At 39.1% G+C, this 22961-nt stretch overlaps 1 protein-coding gene across 2 annotated transcripts; it reads right to left on the bottom strand.

The window, feature by feature from the left end:
- Positions 1-1852: 1852 nt before the first annotated feature.
- Positions 1853-22961, bottom strand: ube2wb (ubiquitin conjugating enzyme E2 Wb). Of its 2 annotated transcripts, none has more exons than XM_029254951.1 (6): positions 22895-22961; positions 19512-19603; positions 8755-8857; positions 5863-6018; positions 4993-5068; positions 1853-4139 (listed from the first exon to the last, which is right to left on the bottom strand). In XM_029254951.1, exons 1-6 carry the CDS (start codon positions 22907-22909, stop codon positions 4126-4128), a joined length of 456 nt encoding a protein of 151 aa, XP_029110784.1. In that variant the 5' UTR covers positions 22910-22961; the 3' UTR covers positions 1853-4125. The 2 variants fall into 2 exon arrangements, with proteins under 2 accessions (XP_029110784.1, XP_029110783.1); XM_029254950.1 differs by lacking the exon at positions 22895-22961 and adding an exon at positions 22151-22422.

Here is a 22961-nt window from a genome sequence, read left to right as displayed (position 1 = left end):
AGACACCACGAAATATAATATGGACATTAAAGAAATGGCGCAGATCTGTAACAAAGCTGTTAATCATGTGTGTATAAAATTTAAATGTAGCAACAAATCAAAGGCAGAAAAAAATACATTTGGGAAAATGGGGCAGTGAGAAAAACAGTTATTGCACATGAAAAGTCCACATTTCAGCAGCACTGTCGTGTACACGATAGAATATACGGGGCAAAGGCAAGGATGAGGAAATATCTGCCTTTCTAATAGGAAAAAATACATCTTTTAAACAGAATTTTCCAGTTATGATGGTATGGGGGAAATGCCATGAATTCTTTTTCACACTCAGTGAAGCACAAGTGGCGCAGGTTGTCTTTGGTAGGTTTCACCAAAGAAATAACTCAAATTAACTTTTAACTCATCTTACACGTACAATATCAAGTGTGTACACTAAACTACTTGCAATTATTTATTAATTTATACAACTGGGTAGCTGTATTTTACAGTAAGTACAGTACCTTGCTCAAGGACAGTACACTAGAATGCAATTATAATACAGTTCTTGGTAAATAAAATTTTTCCGTACTGTCTGCTACTGAGGGACTTGCATGTGCAAAAGGAGACATATCAGCTTTTTTGCTCAGAGATTAAGTCAGAGATTAAGTCGCTCTTTAAATAAAGCAACTGTACATTCCAGAACAGAGGGTAAAAGATCTATTTCAAGAGCTCTGGCGCAAATTAGTGCTACCATCAGGGGGCGCTATAAGCACCATTTAGTTCACAAATGCAGCACTATTGCAGCTTCTGTGACCAGTGAGCATGGGGGGGGTACTGATGCTCATAGCTACTCTGCCAGGATCATAATGGGGGGTGGGGGGGGGGGGGGGGGGGGGGGGGGGGGAGAAAAAAAAAAAACAAAATCTGTTACATTATTTGTAATGAGTTAACTGCAGATTTAGTAATCCTCACTACAGCTGAACTCACCTTCTTTCACTATATTAGTGAAAGTTGCCCAAATACAAGTGAACTCATCTATTTAGGCCATAGTCATTTAGAAAGGTGAAACCATTTATTTTGAAATTTACATAGACAATAGGAAGGCAATATTTTAAGCAATTACCTACTTATTTTTTTTATGCATTGCAAATGTTAAAATGTTTAAAAGAATAAGAAAATAGAGGCTGGTAAATACACTTCCAGCAAGGTGCTGAGAGATAGCACAGTAAAACTTACCCAGCTGCATAAACAAAACAAATTGTAAGTTGTTTTGAAAAAAAAATCTTCATCTAAAAAAAAAATGAATAGAAAAAAAAAGATGGACATAAGGAGGGAAGCAGAGACTGAAAGCCCCTACAGGAGCAGGTACCAGTGCCAGTTACGATACGAATGACACTTAAGATGTGTCCTCCTACATTGCACCGGTGGAAATGTGCAAATGTCACTTTTTCTCCCTGTCTTCTTCACAGTAACATACCAAGGCCTCGTCAGGAAAGCTTATCTGGAATATTTAACTCTCTAACCGGGTTTTCTCTCTAACCCATGAAACACATTTCAACATGCATAACATTTTTCCCACCCACACCTGCATCATGCTCACCTGGTTCACCTGATGTCTTCTTGCAGATGCATCAAAATAGTACTACTATTTTGGAAGGCCAACATAATTTTTTACATATTGCTATTCCATAAATACAGACTGTGTAATTTATCTATAACAGCCAGCAGTCAGACGATGACTTTTTAGATGTCTACGGTGCCTTAAAAATTCACTTACTAGTCATCTGTTCCTCCTCTGGTCCGCTGAGTAAAGATGCCCAGTAAAAACACAAATTTGTTCTCTTACAACACAAAACAGAATGCAGGATCAGTGGATCTCCAGCTTTTATTATTAAATTAACAGGCACAGTTTACATGTACCTTGTACATCACTACAACTAATTGTCAAAATAATAAAACACTTTCCCTAAATTTTGATTTTGTTCAACAATCCACAACCCAAGAATTCTATCAAAGTTTTTTTTTTTTTTTTTTAAAAAAAAAAAAAAAAGGAAATAAAGGGGTTTCTGGGGAAGTGAAGCCTCACAGGAGACAGTAGAAACAAATGCCTTCAGAGAGATTCTTCTCTATAACAGGTGGTCTGTTCAAGTGTGTACTGAATGAGCCTCTTCCTGGAAACGGGAAACACAGGAGCCCGTCGATGAACAAAACTAACGCCTTGTTTTCTCGCTTGTATTAGCGGGGCTGAAATTTCTATCACCACCAAGAAGAATTTTGGTCAAAGTCGACTTTTACCTGAAAAACTTTGACAGTGATGGGATTTACAGGTACCGGTTCAGCAGAAAGAGAGAACATTTTGTCTTTTCAAAGTCCACAATGACAACTTAAAACTTCCATAAGGTTAAACTATCACAGAGAATTAAGGGGGGGGAGGGGGAAGAAAAAAAAAAAAAAAATCTGGGAGGAAATTTCAAGTATTTTGAATTGATGGCCACGAGCCTGTCACCTATGGGAAATGCATTTCTTTTCAGAGATGATGTCTGGAGGACCGTCACCTCGAGCCACAGGCAAGTGCTGGAACCCCTTGGTCATCCAGCGCCAAACGCTGCTGCCACTAATCCTGACACAGTGGAGCCACACCTCATACATTCCTACACGAAGCACCCCCAACCCTCACCGCTACGGTTAATGTTAGCGATACAAAATAACTGTACAGACCAAAATGAGGAAAAAAATAAGCAAGGCAAAGAACAGGAAAGGTAAATCCCCTAAGAGATCAGTGTCACAACTTCTGAGGACCCTCCAAACCAAGAGCCAGAAAAGAAGGGGGGGGGGGACAGGAAAGTTACAGGCTTAAAAGAAGCAATATATTAAATTTCAAAAAGAAAATATATTAACGGAGGACAACCTTTGCACCTTTTGCACTCATTTCTTAAGTAATTTAATTATTAACATCTGAAAAGTAATACACAACTATTTCCTTACACATGCCATACTGAGCATTGTAACAGTCTTTTTGGTGAAAATATTTTAGTTGAATGCAAAATATTTGCAAGGAATTTTTCATAGGTGATTTATTCAAAAAGTACCTGAGCCAGATGAATGACAAGGAGCAATCACTTAGTCTAGTCTTAATGTCGGAACCACTCACAGATATCACTACCGTGTACAGAAACTGAATTAATCTTCAGATTTTGAAAACCAAAGCAGCATTTTCTTCCCAAAAACTCATCTCAAAACCATTTTCCTGACACTACTTCTGGCAAAGTGATGTTTACCAAAGGGAGGGGGGGAAAAAAAAGAGAGAACTTCCAATATTAGACATTTTACAAGATTAAAGCACGAATCATAACAAAACACATATAAAATAAGTTGCAGCATAACACATTCTAAGTAGTTTTGCAAGTATTTTCAAACGTTAGATATCTGAGAGAGCTGGCTGGTGAACGGGTTACATGACTTAGACTGATGCCTGGACTTTACAACAGAAAAAGGAAACAAGTAATGCTCTGCTTAAAACCTTTAACCAGAAGTTTAACCAATCTACGAATTTCCATTTTTCAGGGTTTGAAAATAAGCTACTCTAAATATACAAGAATTCTTCGGTCTGCAACTGGAAAAGACCAAGTCACCGAAATACAAGGTGGGCTATGTTTGCAGTATTATTCAGTGTTAAAATGTAAAAGAAAGTTGTACCTCTGCTGTTACTGTCACAGTGCAGATATTGGATTAAAAAGACGGGGTTACAAGCCTTGTATCCCTTACAGCCAAACCGTTCAATTTGGAGTTTATCTTTCCTTGTAGGCCCTAGCATGCATCAGTCGTAGTTATTGCACAATACATGAGGACCATACATTTGTTACAGAGAGGGGAAAAAAAAAAAAAAAAAAGACCAAGGAATAAATTTTCAACAAAATCTCCCTCGCCAACTCCAAAACAATCCAGGTTGGGTGCATTACATTCTTCGTATTTTTAGAGCCAGCCAAAACATGCATCCAACCACCCGCTTCAAAATGCAGTCGTGGAAGTCTTCAGCGCAGGGGATTCGTTGTTCCAGTCAAAGGTTAAAGTTCAAAGACTGAATGATTTAAAAAGTGCTTATGTACTCAGTAGGACTTCTTTCTTCAAGGAGCATAACAAAGCTGAACATTAGCAAGTATCATCTGTTGAAAGACATGCAAGTGTTATTGTCAGATACTAGACTAGCACAAATACAGTGGTTCCTCTGTGTCACATCTCTCCATAAATTAAATAAATATAGGATGTGTTCACTGACAGACTGCCAAAAAATTCCTAGAGCAACCAAAAATAGTGAAAATAATTGAAAGTGTAGGACAACATCAGTGGTAATGTGGTCTGCTGGCACGAGCATCACCACCACCTCAGTTCCATCTGCAGAGGGGCTTAGGGTTACATTTGCTTGTTTTATGTACATACTCATGTGATGCACACTGCTTCACATAGTGGATATGGTGTCACAAATCAACTGTACTCTAGAACCATACGTCTGCATCCAAATCTCTTCTTCCGTTGATATAAACTGCTCATTTGTATTTTTCTCAGAGATGTATGTCGCTTTGGAGAAAAGAGTCTGCTAAGTGAATAAATGTAACGTAACACTCATGTTTCATGTTTAACTTCTGTAGTCATAGTTATGGCTCCTCCTTTTATGTGACCAATGCAGGCCAAGTTGTCATATTCAGTGCAATACATTTTTTAACAGCGTAGCCGGCAGTGAGGTTACTAATGCACATTATTATGGTCACCAACTAAATTGTACACAGTACAGATATTACTCTACAAGTAGTTGGACAGAGCATCCAATGGAGATATTATCCAGCTTGGTCTCAGGAATGAGTAAGGGTTCGACAGAAGACTTGTTATATATTGTTTTTACATATCAGCATTTCATAGAAATAAACTGTCCCTTTTGGACAATAAAATTACATATCTTGTGCACATCCACATTTATTTGTATCAAGTATGACTGAGTGAAGCAGAACACGCTGTACTCACCGTGATACCACCACTTTGTTTTCTTTGGATTTTTATTGCACGTTCTTACATAAAAGGAGTTATCAGGAGGCCGTCTCTGTGGGGGGGAAAAAGCAACACATCACTACTTGTACCCATGAAATGCTAGAGTGCACAAACAGTGCAATGTCATGACCTTAAACTTTTTTTGCTGAGAAATGCGTGCATTTGTGCCAACTTTAACTAGGTGACGCAATCTCATTTATCTTTCCTCTGTTTTCATACAGTTCTGAGAGAAAACACATTCCCCCCATATTGTGCAGCATTCAACAATTTTTTCCTGTGTATTCCTGCATAGCGAGATAAGAAAAAAATAAAGCATTGCAGCTGTAATTTTGCTGTGTTTTGAGACACACTTGAACACTTATTTGCACATTTTGGCTGTTCATTCACTGAAGAAATGCAAATGAGCTAGTGTTCAAGATTAACAGCAGCACAGGTTGGTTCATTTGCATTTTTATTGACTGCTTAGAATTGGCCACTGCCATTAAATGAGAAACAGTAAGTTTATCTGTGGCATTTCACTGATAAAAGTTAAATGATTCCTGTTCAAGTTATTCTTCATAAAGCAATTGTTTTAAAAAAAAAAAATTATGCATCTGCAGTCACTTTGGACTTTTCAAAGTTGGAGGAAAATGAGGATTGCAGCCAGATAGATAGCATCAATTACAATGACTACAGACACAATACTCTCAAGCAAAAGGACACGAGTGGAGGAAAGAACATTCTGGCAGCTTCCCATTTATGTTGTTACCAAGAGTCAACCCAAAGGCACTTAACTTGTGAGCCATTACATGTCTTGGCCCTTCATATTCTGAAAGGCAGTGTTGGTGTCGATTTGTTCATTCTTACCTTTTCTTTGCAACTGGACAGCATGCTGATAATGCTAAGACAGACTGACTGCACTGAAAGTGCAGGTGACCAGTCTTCTGTTAAAATGGACAAACAGATGTGACCGTTGCTATAGACATGGGGATGGACAGGTATATTCTCACCGGTGAACATTACCTAAAAAGAGAGCGAGAACGAGAGACAGAACAAGAGACAAAGAAAGCCGCGTATAGGTAAAAATGTACAGAACAAAATTCAAGACTCACATTCCAGTATGAATATCTGAAGCCAAAATTCGACACCTAATATGAATTCAACTGACACGTGCAGTCAGTTCTGCTACAGCAAGATAGATTTAGTCATACAAAACACTTATGTCAATTGGCACAATAATTTGTGTTCAAAACTGAGTTTGGAGCAGACCGCACAAAGTACAGCAATCACATAGCAAAATTCATGCCACGCCAAAAATTAAATACTGAAAAATCATAATCGATCACAAATAACTGACGAAACACGAAAACATTGTGGCACCTGTGACTCCTTGTTCTTAGTTTCATTCAAAGCAATCTGCTCTAGTGTTACATCCTTTCTTTTACAAATCTCCACAGAACACTTTACACTCTTATAACTTTGGCCAACCTTATTCAACTGTGACAGAGCAGATGAAATAAACACCGAATGCAACAAATGCATAGAGCGAGTGAATTTTTGGAATGGGATCATGTTGTTCCAAAACAGCTCTCATAAATGCTTGTGTTCATCTCTCCATTGCATTACATCCAAATAGTTTAAAACAATATAGCATAATGGACTGTATTTAGGAGCGATACTTTCCCCTCCATCACCTAAGTGCTTGTCCATTGCATGTTCAAGTTTCTGCCTATCCAGGAAGCACAGGGAATGAGCCAGGGTACACCCTGGACAGGATCAACACCAGTCTATTGCCAAACAACCACACACACACTTACTCTTGTCGAAGTACTAATATTAGGAATGGGTTCACAGAATAGCCTTCATTGTGTCCAGTGTACTGTCAACACTTGTGCCTTGGCACTAAGTCTTGGATATTTCATGCACTAGAAGTGTGGTATCAACATTATCTGTTCTATACAAAAACCTGACGTCCATAACCTTTTGTCCCAAACTACGGTGGCAGGAATTGTGACAAATGTAATATACTTAACAGCTTTGGTGGCAACAGCATCATTCAATCACACATCAGTTTACCTGATGTGTCAATAAAACAGAATACAGCATGTTATAAGATGAAGCTCCAAAGTCAAGTAACACAGATCAACAGGAATATTCTGTATGTTGCACGATACTTTAGATGAATCGATAATCACCGTGCAACTAGAACTGCCTACTCTAAAACATGTCATTCGCTGCATACAAAAACACTTTCAGGCTACATGAGACCTTCACCAGCCAGGTACTGTGCAATTTAGCTTAAATGAAAATACTTAAGCAAACCCTTTTACAAAGTAAATCAGAAGTGCCCGTTACATTGATCATCAACTACTTTGGGTATAGTAAGTTATATGCAATATGCTTTTAAATACTTTTGTTACAATAACGATTTATGTCAGTTATCCTCCTGAACTGCAGCACGTCTCACAGCTCTGCTTGGATGACTTATCATCTACAACTCAGCCCTTCTATGGCATATCTTTCACCTCCTTGCAGGTCCATTCACTGGTTGAGAGCTCTCTATCAAACCTAGCACCTCCCTCAAGTTATCGTCTTTGTCCGTCAGGAGTTTGAGCATAAGAACTGACTCAAGTCTGCTTCTCCCAGCATAACAAAGCCATTAGTGAGCCTTGCAAATGCCTCCTGCACAACATTTGTAGAATCCATCCTTATCTCACTACTTACTCCATGGAGCTTCTGGTACAGACCATGATGATTCCTGCCTGGACTACTGAAACTCCTTTCTTTCTGGTTTTTAGCCATTTACCATCAAGCCCTTGTAGCTGACCCAGAAATCTCCAGCATGAGTTGTGTCTGACCTGCAATCCCATGAATTGCCCCTTCTTGCCTTTGTCCACCGGTTTCCTTCAGTTGCCCATGTCAAGTTCAAGACTCTGGTTACAGCCTACAAGACGGTCAAAGAAACTGTACTCTAACACCTACAGGACCTGATCACTCCCTGTACTCCAGCAAGAGTGCTGTGCTCTTCCATCTCTGGCTGATTGGTGGTCCCACTCACAAAGGGCCCTAAATCAAAATCTGTTTTCGGTCAAAACATAATGGAATAAACTCCCACAGCCACTCAGAACTGCTCAACCTCTCCTGGCTTTCGGGGGGGGGGGCCTCAAAAACCCAACTCTTTAAAATCAAATTCTTTCCTGATCTCCTGACAGTTTCATCAACTCTTTAGAACAACCAGCTATAAATATTTCTGAATTTCCAGTTGTGTGCAGCTACTTGATCAACGTGAGCAGGCAAAATGGAGGTAAAGTGTGAACACAGGGTCAACATAAGCTTTTTCCATTTCTGTTTTGCAAGGGAGTTAGACGATACTAATACTCTGATGGTTTACATGGCTGTAGCACAAGCACCTGTGCCCAACGTCAAATACCTACATTTAAAAATAACTGCAGCACCTCTTTGCATAACTGAGTCGACTTTTTTGCAGATGATTAAATCCGGGAATTTGAAAAATGACTTACGCCGTCTGTTAGCTGTAGCCGCACCCAAGCGGTATCACTAACATCACACAAAGCAAAGCATCTGTGCGGGTATGTCGAGCAGATATTCTCAAACATTTTACTTTTTCATGGAAGTCTTGCAAGTCAGCAACCATCAGCATATGGCACTCAATAGTGATTCACACATGAACATCCTAATTACAGAAATGTACAAAACAAATACCATAAATCAACTGCAAACCAAAAGTCAAATAATTACCTGAGGTGAATCGAAAGGATATCGACTACTGAATTTGAAAAGCAGCTGAAATTTCTCTCCTTCATAGAGTGTACCAGGGGCTCCCTCCATATCTACAATCCACCTGAAACAGGAAAGGCACAGACGTTAAAAATACTTTTTTCTTCTTAACATCATGCACTGGCATGTGACGAAAATAAATTGTATTGTTTGAAGCAACTTCAAGTCAATATATGTGGATTCCCATAACCCCCATTAGAATAGTTTGATTTGGGCAATTAGATCAGAAAAGGGAAAGAATATCATTTATAAGAATCTTTTACAAAAGTTACTTTTGAGCTCAGGATTGTTTCTGTTGAGAACAGCTAGTCCTTAAAACGAATGCCCTGGCACGATGCATCAGATTAGACTACACATTGACCACAGGGCAATGATGAGCGGCCAACATCGCACAGACTCACAAGACAAGGCAATGGTGTGTGGTGAAATAGAAACACTTGTTTGCCATGTAAAAAAGGGTCAGAGCAGATTGGCATGAGGATTCGTCTTGCTCAGCACCAACAGGTTCACAAGGTTATATGCCGAGTGCCCCCGCCTCTGTTCCTCGCTCACTTTCTCCTTTTAAGGTAATAAATAACGGCTCCAACACATTTTTCTTTTACTTCTTGGGATATTCAGCCCAAATCATGTTACTCTGCAACAATGGGCTTCTTTGAGCATATGTCAATCACACATCAGAGTGTTGCACACTGATGAATGAAGGCCAAACCTCTCCTTTATCTATAACTCATTTGTAGCTGATTTCAAGTGAGAGCTAAGAAAATGCGTACGCAATATCATGTACTTGTAAAATGACATTTAATTTCTCCAACTTAAAACGCAAGTCATATCTTTAAACTTGTCAAAAATTTCCTTTGAAATTTAGATTCCTAAACACAAAGTAAAGTAATTATGAATTTTGAATGCATAATCAAAACTGCTTCTTTTTGTATACTTGTTCACTAGCTTTCAAAAGTTAAAAGCCAGAAATTAAGTTTTTGAAAGAGTGGATACTACTTTGATCAAGTTACCATTAAAACTAAACATTCTGCCAAGACATCATTACTAATGCTGCAAATGGCTATTACTACTTGAAATTAATGATTCATAATTTAATATTCACATATGACTACAAAGCCCCATTTTCAGCAGCCATTACTCCAGTGTCCCAATGGTAAACTCTCTTAGCTCAGCCTTAATCAATCATGTTTAAATGCTAACTGGTTATTAGAGAAACCCTCATAACCATGTTAGCACAGCTGAAACCTGTTACTCTGTTCAATAAAGCAAGTAAATTGTCTTTCCTTGTGCTGCAAGGTAACGACATTCCTACAGGTCATTTCTGGGTTCAAAAACAGCCAAAACAAAACAGCTCTCTCAAGAAACAGTTTATTGTTGTTTCGCAAAATTAAAGTATTCCACACGTCAGCTAAAAAAACTGAAGATTTCATACAAAGGTGTCCACTACTGTGTAGAGAGAACTACAAACTGGACTAAATAGAACAGAAAAAGAAGTGGAAGGCCCAGATGCACAATGCACAAGAGGATAAGTGCATCAGAGTCTGCAGCCCGAGAAACAGATGCATTGCAGGTCCTCATTTGACTGCTTCCTTAAACAGTAAATGCCAAACACATGTAATCTGCAACAGAGAAAAGACGACTCCCGGTATGCTGGACTTAGAGGCAGAGTTCTCTTTTTTCTTTTTAAAAAAAAAAGAAAAAAAAAGCCATATCTGAAACTGGCAAATAAAAAGAAAAGGTTAAAATGAGGAAAAGAATGTTTGGATCAAGGAGAACATGTGTGTGGCTTGAAGCCTTCTTTCAAGCCTGGTATAGGGAATTTCATGGTATGGGGCTGCTTTGTTGCTGGTAAAGTGGGAGGTTTACACAGAGTGCAATCAGAAAAGTTACCACTACTTTAAAACATCATGCCATGACCTGGGGTGAGCACTTGATTGATGCAAATTTGATCATGCAGCAGAACAATGATTCAAAGCATACTTCTACGCTATGCAAAACCTCTTTGGTGAATAAACAGGAAGCTGGGATACCATCATTGATGGACTGGCTGGCACAATGGAGGATTTTTTTGAGCAATGTAAAGTTTAATGCATAGAAGAGTTATGAAATAATGACATTATCAATATATTTTCATCAATTTAATGCTACCTTGGCAAATAAGAGTATATCATAAACTCAAATATTTCTGGGTAATTCCAAACTTTGGAACACCAGCATATTTAGGGCTATGCTATCTAACGAGACTTGGCATCCAAGATAACTGCAGCAACTAGGTTAAACAAATATGAATGTATAACTTAAGTTAAAAGTATATAGTGAAGACAAGAAGGATGAAGGTTACACTGTCAGGTAGCTCCAGGTCAAGAAGTCAGATGACATTTTCATATCAGACAAAATTATTGAGCTGGTGCTCTAATCCAGTGCAGCCTGGCTGGTCGTGGTAGAAAAATTCAATACAGGTATCCCACGGTATACGACTCTGCGGTGAATGAATCTTTTAAGTTTTTTCTGATGGAAATTAATACCCTCCCTCAACAGGCACATGTTTGGTTTTCAAAGTTACAAGTCTGACATTTGTATGCATACCAGGAAGAATTAAAATTCACACAAAAAAATTAAGACAGCATCATTTCTAGTACTGTATTATTTACAATGAGATGTACGTCACTTGGGAGAAAGGTATCTACTAAATGAATACATGTAAATATTAGTACTATGTATTTTTTCAATGTATATAACATAATGCATAATAATAATGTGTTTATCACCAGTGAGTGATGTTAAGCGCAATGTAACAGTACACACAATAAAAGATATCTTCTTTCTTTCTGCTTTGTAATACACTTTTTTCCTTGGGTGAGGAACAAATTTAGTGACATTACATTTTATTTTTCAAAATGAGCAGACTGACCTACAGATCCAATGCTTGAAGAGGTCTCATTTTGTGACACCAATCGTAAGTTTTTTTTTTTTTTTTTATTCATTCATTTCACTAATGGGTCTGTTTTTGTCTTTCCTTTCAGAATTCTAGCATGTGTATAGTGACTGATAAGGGAAATCAAAGACTGACTTCCCAGCATGAAACTTTACATAATCTACCATTGTCACTGAAGTTTCATCTTTACAATTTCCAAGTGTTTTAGTAAATAAAATTTACAACAGTATTCTCTTATATCATGTGTTTTACCATTCTGTTATGTTAACTTTATTTCTCATATCAGTCTAATTGTGTTTAGAAATTGAAAAACATTTTTGGTGGGGCATAAGAGTACAGGAACATTTTTTCCCCATAAATAATGGGGGGATCGGGTTTCGATGTACAAACGATTAGTAAACGAGGGGTTTTCAGGAATGAATTACGTTTGTCAACCAAGGGAGGCCTGTACAGCCGAATGGGGGGGGGGGGGGGGAATACACAAAGTCACAAAAATATTTTGGCTCATGAAAGGAAGTTTCATGTGAAACCATTTAGTGTGTAGCTAATAGTGCTGTTATCCATTATCAGTTCAAACAGTGAAGGAAGTGGAGTCAGAGGCAGGCAAAATTCGCTGCCTTGAGTCTCTATTGTACAGTCAATTCACAATGGAAACCGGAAACTGGCTTCCAATAGTCACTGGGACCTTAATGCACCATTTGGGAATGATAACCAAACTTCAGGAAGGGAAACTCTGGGTGCAGTAAAAATGGTCAAAAGTTGCTTAGAGTATCAGAGGTCAGTGATGTTCATGTGTAGCACTTGGTATCAAAGTCATAGTGTTCTCCAGTTGAGCATACTTTAAGTTAAATTTTCCCACAACAGCAGCAAACTGGGTAAGAGTGTTGAGCAATGTTTTGACTGTGAGTCAGAGAATAACAAGTAGCCTGAGGAGCAAGATGAAAGAATTAAGGCCAAAAATCTACACGTTTGAAATATGAGTAGCTGCATTGTATATGAGTTTCAGAGGTTGAATATCACATGGAGGAAGACAGACAGAACCACTAAGATCCAGACCTGAAGGTCAGATCACATACAGGATGGGACCATAACCTCACTTAGGTTAAGATGGAATATATCAAATTACCAGCCACATGCAATCAGACCAAGTAAGGTGGAGTTCATTGAAGTCCTCAACTGAGCCTCAAAGGAGCTTTAACATTCAAATCTAGATGAGGGCAAGAAAAATGTACCACATTAAGGGCTGCAGATCTTTGCTCTCAATGCCCAAAGCCTCATGGTTTTACCTCATTTAAGAGATTAGAGTCATTCACTGCTAGCCAAGGATTTCCTTGCTCATCTTAGGCCAATCCAGGCCATGTAAGCATGGTCTTATGTTGCTTAAAACTGCAAACATTGTTACATCTTTGGGGTTTTAATTTGGAAATTCTAGCTGTGGCCCAAATTAATAATACTTGTGTTTCCACTCAAACCTAACTAATGGGGTACAGTATACAGTATCTGTGCAGCAACCTAGAAGCACCCTAGCCAAAATTATGTGAGCAACCTAGAAGCTCACATAATTTTGGTCCTCAACTGAAGGAATGATTGGTTGGAATCCAAATTATTTTTTTTTACAGTGTTTATCCCATCAAAGGTCTGCCCTGCGCCATGTCCTACCCACAGGGGATAAGATTTGGAATACTACAACCCTGCATAGGAAAAGCTGTTATATATCCAAGATAATGGATGGATAGACAGATGTTTAGTTGATTTTTAAACTTGTTTAATTTGTTAATTTATACTAACAACAAAATTTTGACAAATCAATAAAAGCATGTAAAGTCATCTGCACTGTGCTTACCATGTCTTATCACTAGGCAGCAGTAATACCACTTTAACCAAGTATGAAATTTTGATATCAGGGCAGCCCTGTATCTAAGCCTTCTCAAAAGCCAACAAAAATCTTCATGTCTAAGTTTCTCTTAGTCATAAAAAAACTGTTAAGAGAATGCTATAGGAAGCTTTGCTAAAGACCGAAGTCAGCCAGACAAGAATAAATCTGCAAATGACGACATATCATATAGAAATTAGCTGAAAGACTGGCTCCTGAAGACCTAATTCTGATCATGTCACACAGCATTTGTTAACTCCTTTTGCAGGCTACCATGCAAACTTGAGAAGGCTGTTCCCAAATAGATGTGGGTTATACACAACATTTCCAGTTGATGTGTGTGCATAAGACAATATCTTTCGTGACTCAATGCCCTACAGATATCAGCTTTGCTCTGTGGGTCACGTACATGGGCGGTGACATTATGTAATTTGAGCTGCCATTCCAGTTTGTTTCGTTTCACCTGATTCAATGGGAACATTTTTATATACATACCAAAACAAAGTAGGACCTTCGTTGGGTTGTAACCATGGTATAACTTTGTTTTGAAACCAAGTTACTAGTACACGGATAAGAACAAGCACAACAACTCTCCTGGTTAATCAGCCCCTGAGTAATTCACCACTGCAATATTGCCCATTTTATGAATTTATTTGGACATGTCAATCCATGACACTTAAGTCATTTTGAACGGCAAAAAATTCCTTTGTAGTGGGGGAGAACACTTACTGTGTTCATACGATAGCAGTAATTTTTTTTAAAGAACTCAGACAAACAGTAAAGGCAAATTACACTTCGCAGGAAGTTGTTTTAAAATCATGTTTCAGTGTCTGTAGTAAAATAAAACAAACTGAATGCATTAGTTAAATAAAAACCCACAAGGAATATTTTATGCCCCAGGTATCTGGAGACAATTTACACAACTCTTCAGAGTTGATTAAAGTAATAGCATGGTTCCAGGTTAAGAATGGAAACAGTACTGAGGATGCGACTTAGGATACAGTTGAAAGCAAACTATGAATGAGTTTAACCCTTACACAGCCGCTCATTGAGACTGAGGAGATGTGGAAAGAGTAAGTGCTCAACATAGCAAATTTGACTGAATTTATTTCAAATTATGGTACGGGCAATTTTATCAACTGTCATTCAAGAACTTCCTTTGTTTCAAGTCAGAGCATCACATTTTTATTAAAATGCAATTTAGTTACCCTTAATCTGATCACCAGTTCATGAACTCAAATCACTGCGAGAGTATAAGACAATCATGCACAGCCTTTCAATAAGCACAGATCTAATGCCCCCTATTTCACTTAGCAACACTGTTACTGGACCACTGTACACTTCCAATTAAAATACTGAGATATAATCAGCCAAGAGCACACAAGTGTAATAGAGACTAAATATGTGCTCAAAATTATTATCAAGCTTGACAAGTTTAGGGGTTGGTACACACTCCACAGCTCGATGATGAAAAACATTGCAAAACAGCATTTCATATGCATCAGGACTTCTACAACAGCAGACTGAGGATTTTTAAAAAAAAAGAAAAAAAAATTTAAAAACTGTTAGTGCCAGAGCAGTGTTCCTGTCACATGTGCCTACTCCAGTTCATGGTACATTACTGTGATTTCAGGGGAAAGCTCTGATACATAAATAGCATGCACCTATAGCGTGTATGTGCCAGGAATGACTGAAGGGAAAATAATGAATGTCAGGAAACCAGTGTTTCTTGAGCACCAATTTCATGCCTCTCTGTCTGATCAGAAGCAGACCATAACCTACCAGAATTACATATGAAAACAGGATACACAAAAACTCACTGTCAAACCAGAAGCAAATACAAAGGGTGTGTCAACATCTGCCACTCAACTCTTAAAAACCTTAACGGAGCCAAAACTTCATTTTCTCACAGTTTCCAGGGGGGGAAGAGAGAGAAGAAAGAGAAAGAAAGAAAGAAAAAAAAAAAAAAAAAAAAAAAAAAAAAAAATCTATGGAATGAGACAAAAGGGTCATGTGATCAAAGACATTTGTACTGTAGAGCCAGGGTCTACAGAACACACACAGCCACACAGAGATGATATTCAGCATCCCTCATTGTGTCAGTTTCTTTGTGTCACTTGCAGAAGTTTCCTGATGAAATAGTGATGTGTACCAAGAAAAGTGACGAAAGGGAGCGTACAGCCCTATAATCAAGGACTTTGTTTCATGATTTAAGGTAAACAATCTCCATTTGAGCATCTACAAGACAAAGGGGGTGATGGTTAATTTTTCAATTAAAGAGCCTTTATGCCCAGCAACCATCAAGGGTGCAGCCATGGAGGTTGGTGGCCCATATCAACAACAAACTTGACATGAGCATACGGTATAAGACAGGACAAAGTAGGCTCTACTTTCATAGAAAGTTCAGGTCCTTTAATGTGTGGAGAAAAATTCACATGTTCCAGTAGAATGCAGATGGCTACAGTGCTGCTACGTATGTAGCGAGACCTGCAGCATGAACAAACACCGGGGGGGGTGAGGGGGGAATTTGTCACAGGTGTTACCCCTAACTCAGGGGAGGTAGTGGCCATTAGCCAAGATGTGGAAGAAGCTAGTATCCATAGTGAAAAATGGCTTACACCCCCTCCATGACGTAATCGTCATGATCAGCCGTTATTAGCCACAGGATTATTCAACTATGATGTACAAAAAAAGTGCTTTTGGGGGCCCTTCTTACCAACAGCCATCTGCTTCCATAATGGTATTCAAGGGCCAGTTAAGTCCTCAACACAGGGCAGCAGGGAAGTGCTTTGTGAGCCTGGTGTCACTGCACTTAACTGTCTGTTTTGTAAATGTTTTACTTACCTCATGTGTTATATGCACCTTTTTGTTACATGCCATGTTTTAAGCTGCTGTGCATGTCACTTTACATTTATTAATTTAGCAGATGCTTTTGTCCAAAGCGACATACAATTTCCCTGCAGGGATTAATACAGTACTTATTCTAAGCAGCCCTAACAAAAACAGCATCAAAAGCCACTATAGTGAAGGGACAATGTCCAGAAACAGCACCCAAATTGTAGGATTTTCCCATCTTCCAGAAAACTTCCAGATCCAGGGAGTGGTGTGCACCCTAAATAGATAGAAGCTGGTGTCTTATCAATTCACTGCTTACTGCTGGTAGACCAGAGCTCAGGCTTTTCAGATTTAAATCAAAAGGAGAAACATTTAAATTGTTATCCATGATAAAGCACATTCAGCATACATCAAGGATAACAATACAACATTACCAAAAAGGAACATTAACTCATGCAAATTAATACAATTCATCCATGGATTCATTTATTTGCAATAACTGGTAAAGGAGTTGCAGCTGCAGGGAATCACAGGCTGCTCTGAAAAGCACAGAGGGCAAAAGGAGGCACAACCAAAAACATGACATCAGTCCACTGCAGGGCACTCAGACACTGACATAATACAGTCTCAGTTCATCTGAGGAAACTCATGTAAACACTGGAATAATACATAAATACCGCATGCCTAAAATGTACAGAGGGCCAATCCTGTCAAAAGCATATGTATAGATGTAGCAAGAAATTTTCCAAATGCAAATGTGCATGCATAATCCATTAATTCATTTATTACATGTTAAACATTTATCACTTAATTTCCTAATTCTTATTTCCCCTAAAACTGCCAAATCCTTCCTAACACTCAAAAAGGATCTCAAAATGCATCTGCTGGACCCATTTCTCTCCTGATAGCTACATAAATCTGCATTATACCATCTGTCACGATCAGCTTCTACTTCTTTTCATGCAGAGTTGTGAAGTCAGCTACTTGTGTAATGTGCCAAAAAAGACAGACACACCAACTACTTCAACAATCATGTATCTGTCTAAAGCTCTCTGCCTGTTGGTGCGATGTGCTCTTATTTACTCTCGGTTGTACCTCCCTTTCAAGAATATCTGCTAACCAAATAAATGTAAATATCTTTAATTATACATTCATTTTTAATTCTGACATGTTTGCTTCTCAAATTAGGTAACATGGTTTTCTGCAGTTCCAAAGTTCTTCCTGAATGCACCAATGTGGAAAACAAAGATTACAGCAAATGAGACAGCCAACCCAACGTGTTAAACCAGAACCAGAGTGATGCCACAGGTGTAACCCGTCATGAAGAGGAGGAGGGGGGGGGGGAAAAAAAAAAAAAAAAAAAAAAAAAAAAGACAAAGCTTGAATTTCAGCCCAGGACATTGGGTAAAAGATCTTGTCTCTATAGAACAAGAACTTTTTAAAACAGCATTCCGGAACCTCAGAGCTACATTATTGGCTGTTTACATTTATTCATTTAGCAGACGTGTTCTCCAAAGCAATGTACTTCTCGGGGGGGGGGGATTCAGTGAGTGCATTACATCAACAGAGGGAGAGATTTGGATGCAGACACGTGATTCTAGAGTACAGTCCATTTGTCACATTTCACCATATGAACCAGTGTACATCACAAGTTACTGCATAAAGGTTTATCCAGTAACAAGTGTTCACATTTACGGGCACTCCTCACTTAACAACCGAGTTCCATTCCTACGACTAGGTCGTTCAGTGAATTCGTTGATAAGCGAGGAGCCGCCCCTTACCGATATTTCAAGCATACTGTACTGGTAGTGGGTTTGTGTCACCCATCTTTAGATATTGTTTTAATATCACCTTTGCACCATTTATAACAGTTTTAGTATATTTAGTATATTTTCGCCAACATTTTGTACTATAGGGTGTGCACAATAAAGTACACATTTATAGATGAACTATAGTCTTAGTGATAGCAAACACTACTGTAGTGAACACTGACTGACTGTGGGAACAAAACAGACTGAGAAAGGGTAATGCGAGATGAGATGCTTGACGTCGAGATGCCGCGCTGCCATTTCCATGACCAAAGTTCTTGTACAGCGTACAATACCGAATGGTCAGAGAGCGGGTCGTAAACCCCCACGGTCGTTAAACAGGTAGGTTGTTAAGTGAGGAGTGCCTGTATTCATTTAGCTGACGCTTTTCTCCAGAGTGACTTATGTTAAGGTTACAATTATTTACCCATTTATACAGCTGGGTAATTTTACTGCAGCAATTCTTGTAAGGGTAAGGACCTTGCCCAAGGGTACTACAGTTGGAGGTGGTGATCGAACCTGCAACCTTTGGATCCAAAGGCAGTAACTCTAACCAGTATGCTACCAGCTGTGTTTATGCTCCTGTTACCAATGGATAAAGAGGTTCATACATAGAAGACAGGATGTAGCAGTCACTGTGTTTTGCTCACACAGAGAGAAAAAGTTCCTTGTGATTTGTGTGGCAGCAGAGCAGCTTGAAAGCTGGTACAGGGTCTATCAGTTTAACAATTTAGCACTTCTATTATGTGCATTCCACTTACAGCTTTGGAAAACGCATGAACTGGAGACCTGAACACACTGGGCTTTTGCACACTTGCTGACCAGAATGTGGGTCACAACAGTGCACACGGGAATCGGGGGGGCGCACCACCACAAGAGCAAATTTAAACACATGGATTAACATTAATCAAAGCCAACAGTCTGAAGCAAAAACCACTAACTGGGGCATTTGCGATTTACTTTCCCAAATCACTTTTTTCATTGTGTGAGAGCGTTAACAGGATTGATAACTCAATAATATGGGCACAATCAAAAGTTCAGACAGAAGCTATCATAAGCACTGTAATATGTTCCTGCCAATATAGTTAACGTCGAAAAATGACTTCCTCCTTGCAGAGATAACTGAAGACAATAGCTGAAAATATAACCATACGATCAAAACCTTGAGTAACATTTACACACAGTAAATCTAGCAAAATCAGAAAAGAGGAACTGGTGTGTAAACATGGTTATGATCCTGCTCAGGGTCCTCCATTGTTGTACTCACTGTGTAATCGTATTCTGTACACTCTTCTCATTCAGTGTCATTCCAGGGGGTGGATCATTCTGCAGAGCTAACAGTTCCTTCTGTAGCCTTTTCTGCAAAAGGGGAAGGAAAAAAAGAAAAAAAAAAGAAAAAAAAAAAAGAAAAACTTTCAGGTTGCTTCAGATTTACTGGTTCACAAAACAAAGTTTTCCATAAGCCACTAGTCACTTTCACTAAAGTCACTAATAAAATCACATTTACAATTTCAAACCATTTTTTCATTAAGCTGAACAGTGCCAGATTTAAATGAAATTTAATGCAATACAGTACAAAACAAAGTCCAATAAGCATGAAGAGGAACATGTGGAACAGTTCCAAAAGGAAAAGAAATTAAGTTCCCATCAAAACATCTGTTAAGTGTTGACAAGTAGCTAAACAAACAAGTCAACATTTAAAGGGAATTTGTCTTTGGTCTTCAACATGTAAAAATTATCTTAGAAATTTTAAAAAAAATCATACTGAGAGTGAGTTAAGCTACTCCAAAAAGTCAAGGAGATGTAGGAAGGCAGGAAGCCAGTACTGAGACACCCTACATCTTAGACTTAAAGACACAGTACAGAATTACACAGATGAAAACTGCATGACAAACTATTAACACAAAACCATGTTAAAAAAAAAGAAAAGAAAAAAAACAATATCTACTTTAACTGGAAATAGTTAGGCTGGAATTTCACAACCTGAACCATCATGGCAGGGGGATGGGATCAAACAGTAAAGGGATAGATGTTCAAACCTGTCATGAGTAGCCACACAGCAAAACAACCTGAAAAAATACATTCTCTCAGTACAAGGACTACATAGTTTGCTGTTTTCAAAAACAAAAGCAATTTCATTGGTGCCACCTGACTGGTTGAACAATTTCTCAGCAAGATGTACAGTCCAAAAGCCATCATGAAATCAGAATGCTAGATTGAGAACCAAATTTCAAGCTGCATCAGTCTCGAAGCAGAAGATGCACTAGCATTTTAGCTTTTCTCTCAAACTGCTAAAGCAGCTATTTAAAACAAACTGATGCAGCAGTTACCTGAAACCAGGTACTTAACATTGGGATAGCTTTATTCTCAAGTACATATGATAAGAAAGGAAGGAAAGTATAACCACACAGACATCTAAACATTCACACATTTATGTAATAAAAATAAAGAAAAATTCCCACCTGGTGAGTTCAGCACACACTAACTTTTCCATTACCTTTTCTTATTCTGTATTAAGACATTTCTTCACTTGCACAAGCTTTCCATACAGTTCTTATACAACTCGAGTTCTTATTACACTTAAAACAGGCTCACATGTTTAAATTGCACCATAGCCTACATTTTTGCCAATGACTCCTGTAAATTTCATGCAGTGATTTCCCCTGATAAAGACTCAAATAGTTCAATAGAGTCATAGTCACAAGCAAGGTGAAGTTATATATATATAAAGAACCCTGATCAGAAACTCTTGAGGCATGCAAATTAAATACCTGCAGTAAAATTTACTGTAGACTAAGGAGCTACTGATAAGGGAGGGGGGGGTAATGCTGTCTGATTTTAGATACACATGAAAAACTAGCACAAAAACAACAGTACAGGCCTGAAGGATAGTGAGAAAAACCACCGCCATCTGGTTACAATGCAGCAAAATAACTTGCACAGAACAACAGACAAGCTCATTTTACTAATTCAGCGATGGGTCTGTACAAATACTGAAGGCATCTGTACCCCTACTGCCACACATCTGGTTTGTGACATTAGGTTCAATGTATAAAGTACTACAACAAGTGCACATATGTATTCATTTTACTGTATTTTAACCCCAGAATATGACATTGCCCTAGTATCGCATGTCAAAGAAAGCGATCTGCTCAGGAAGCACTGAATCAATATCTCAGAAAGGTTGTTCTAAAAGGCAATCCCATCTCAGCTCAGAGACTGCAGCATGGCCAAACCTGCCTGCAAATCTGAAACAAAAGCAACTTAATCAAAAGTCTAACATTTCAGCCTTAAACAGAGTCCACTAGTATCCAGCTCCTAAAACTAGGTAGTGGAGTAGTTAGAGCTGCTGCCTTTCAACCCAATAGTCGCAGGATTGAATCTCACCTCCGGCTGTAGTACTTGCCCTACATTGCTTGCGTAAAAAAAGTTACCGAGCTGTAAATGGGTAAATAACTGGAAGTAGATTAACACCGAGATGCTTTGCAGAAAATCCTCAGCTAAATGAATAATGCATGTGAGCAGCAGGTAGTGTCCTGGTCAGAGCCATCGCCTTGTCCCCAGAAGGCTGTGGGCTCTAATCCCACTCCTGCTGTAGTACTCCTGATCAATGTACTTAACCCTGCTTGATACAGTAAAAACACCATACCGTACACATCACATGCATAAATCATGATTGCAAATGTCACATGCAGAAACGGACAAAGGTAGGAAGCAAACAAAGATGGTTAACTATTAGAATTCTAATAGTTTTGATAGTATAATCAGTTGGGGGGGGTGTCAGTGATAACGCTGAATTATAAAAACTGATACTGAAAGAGCCCCCAGGTTACTCAGAATCAACGAGTCGTGCAAACAAAAGCTTCAAGACGAAAAAAACTGCCCTCCCGACTTTTCAAAAAGTACCTTGCTTTCCATCATCATCATGCAAAGCCGCTACAGAAAAGCATCCCTCGACGCCAGCTACTGTGTGTGTGTACTGAGAAGCTACTGCTAAACGAGTCTTCAGCTCCGCGTGCATCATCATCATCATCATGACATGAGATGAGCGAACGAGACACAAAGCTGAAAGCAAGTTTGGCAAAGCAAAGCGTCTGGTCGGGACGGCATAGCGAGCCAGCGGTTATCACGCGCAGCTCGCCTCACAGCTAATGGCTAACGGCTAAAAGCTAAGTGCTAACGCCCGGGCTACAGCGTCAGCGAACGAATCGTTCCCATAGGTCCAGGTCGAGCTCACTGGAGAGACTGGTGCTGGCAGCTAAACCAGCCCAACGACTCGAACAACTCTCTTCCCGATATTCTACAATACAAGTAATAAATTAGCCAGTTGAGAGCTGACACGGGGAAAGCGAGCCGAGCAGCTGTGACTTGCTGTCGGGCTACGGAGCAGAGTCGAGTCTCGGAGGAGCTCAGGTGGTGGTAGCGCTGCCTGTCAGTCAGGGGCACCAAGCAACCCGGCGGGTATAAGCAAGAGTGCTAAAAACACGACCGACAGCCTCGCTTTTGAGGCTCGTCACAGCTGAACGCGGCCCACACCCGGTTATCCGTTCGCCGAAATGTCGAGAAACGGCCAATAAAGGAAAAAACGAAGAGAAATCCAGAGGAAAGAAGAAGATAAACGGGGTTTCGGATTCAGCTTTAAACACTTACCTGCATCGACGCCATGATGGAAACCCCCCTGCGACAGGGTGGACGTGACGTCACGGCGTCACGTATA

The sequence above is a fragment of the Scleropages formosus genome, chromosome 9 (genome assembly GCF_900964775.1).
Source record: "Scleropages formosus chromosome 9, fSclFor1.1, whole genome shotgun sequence".
NCBI lineage: Eukaryota > Metazoa > Chordata > Actinopteri > Osteoglossiformes > Osteoglossidae > Scleropages > Scleropages formosus.
Note: the sequence above shows the minus strand (reverse complement) of the source record. Positions and strands in the feature narration are given on the sequence as shown.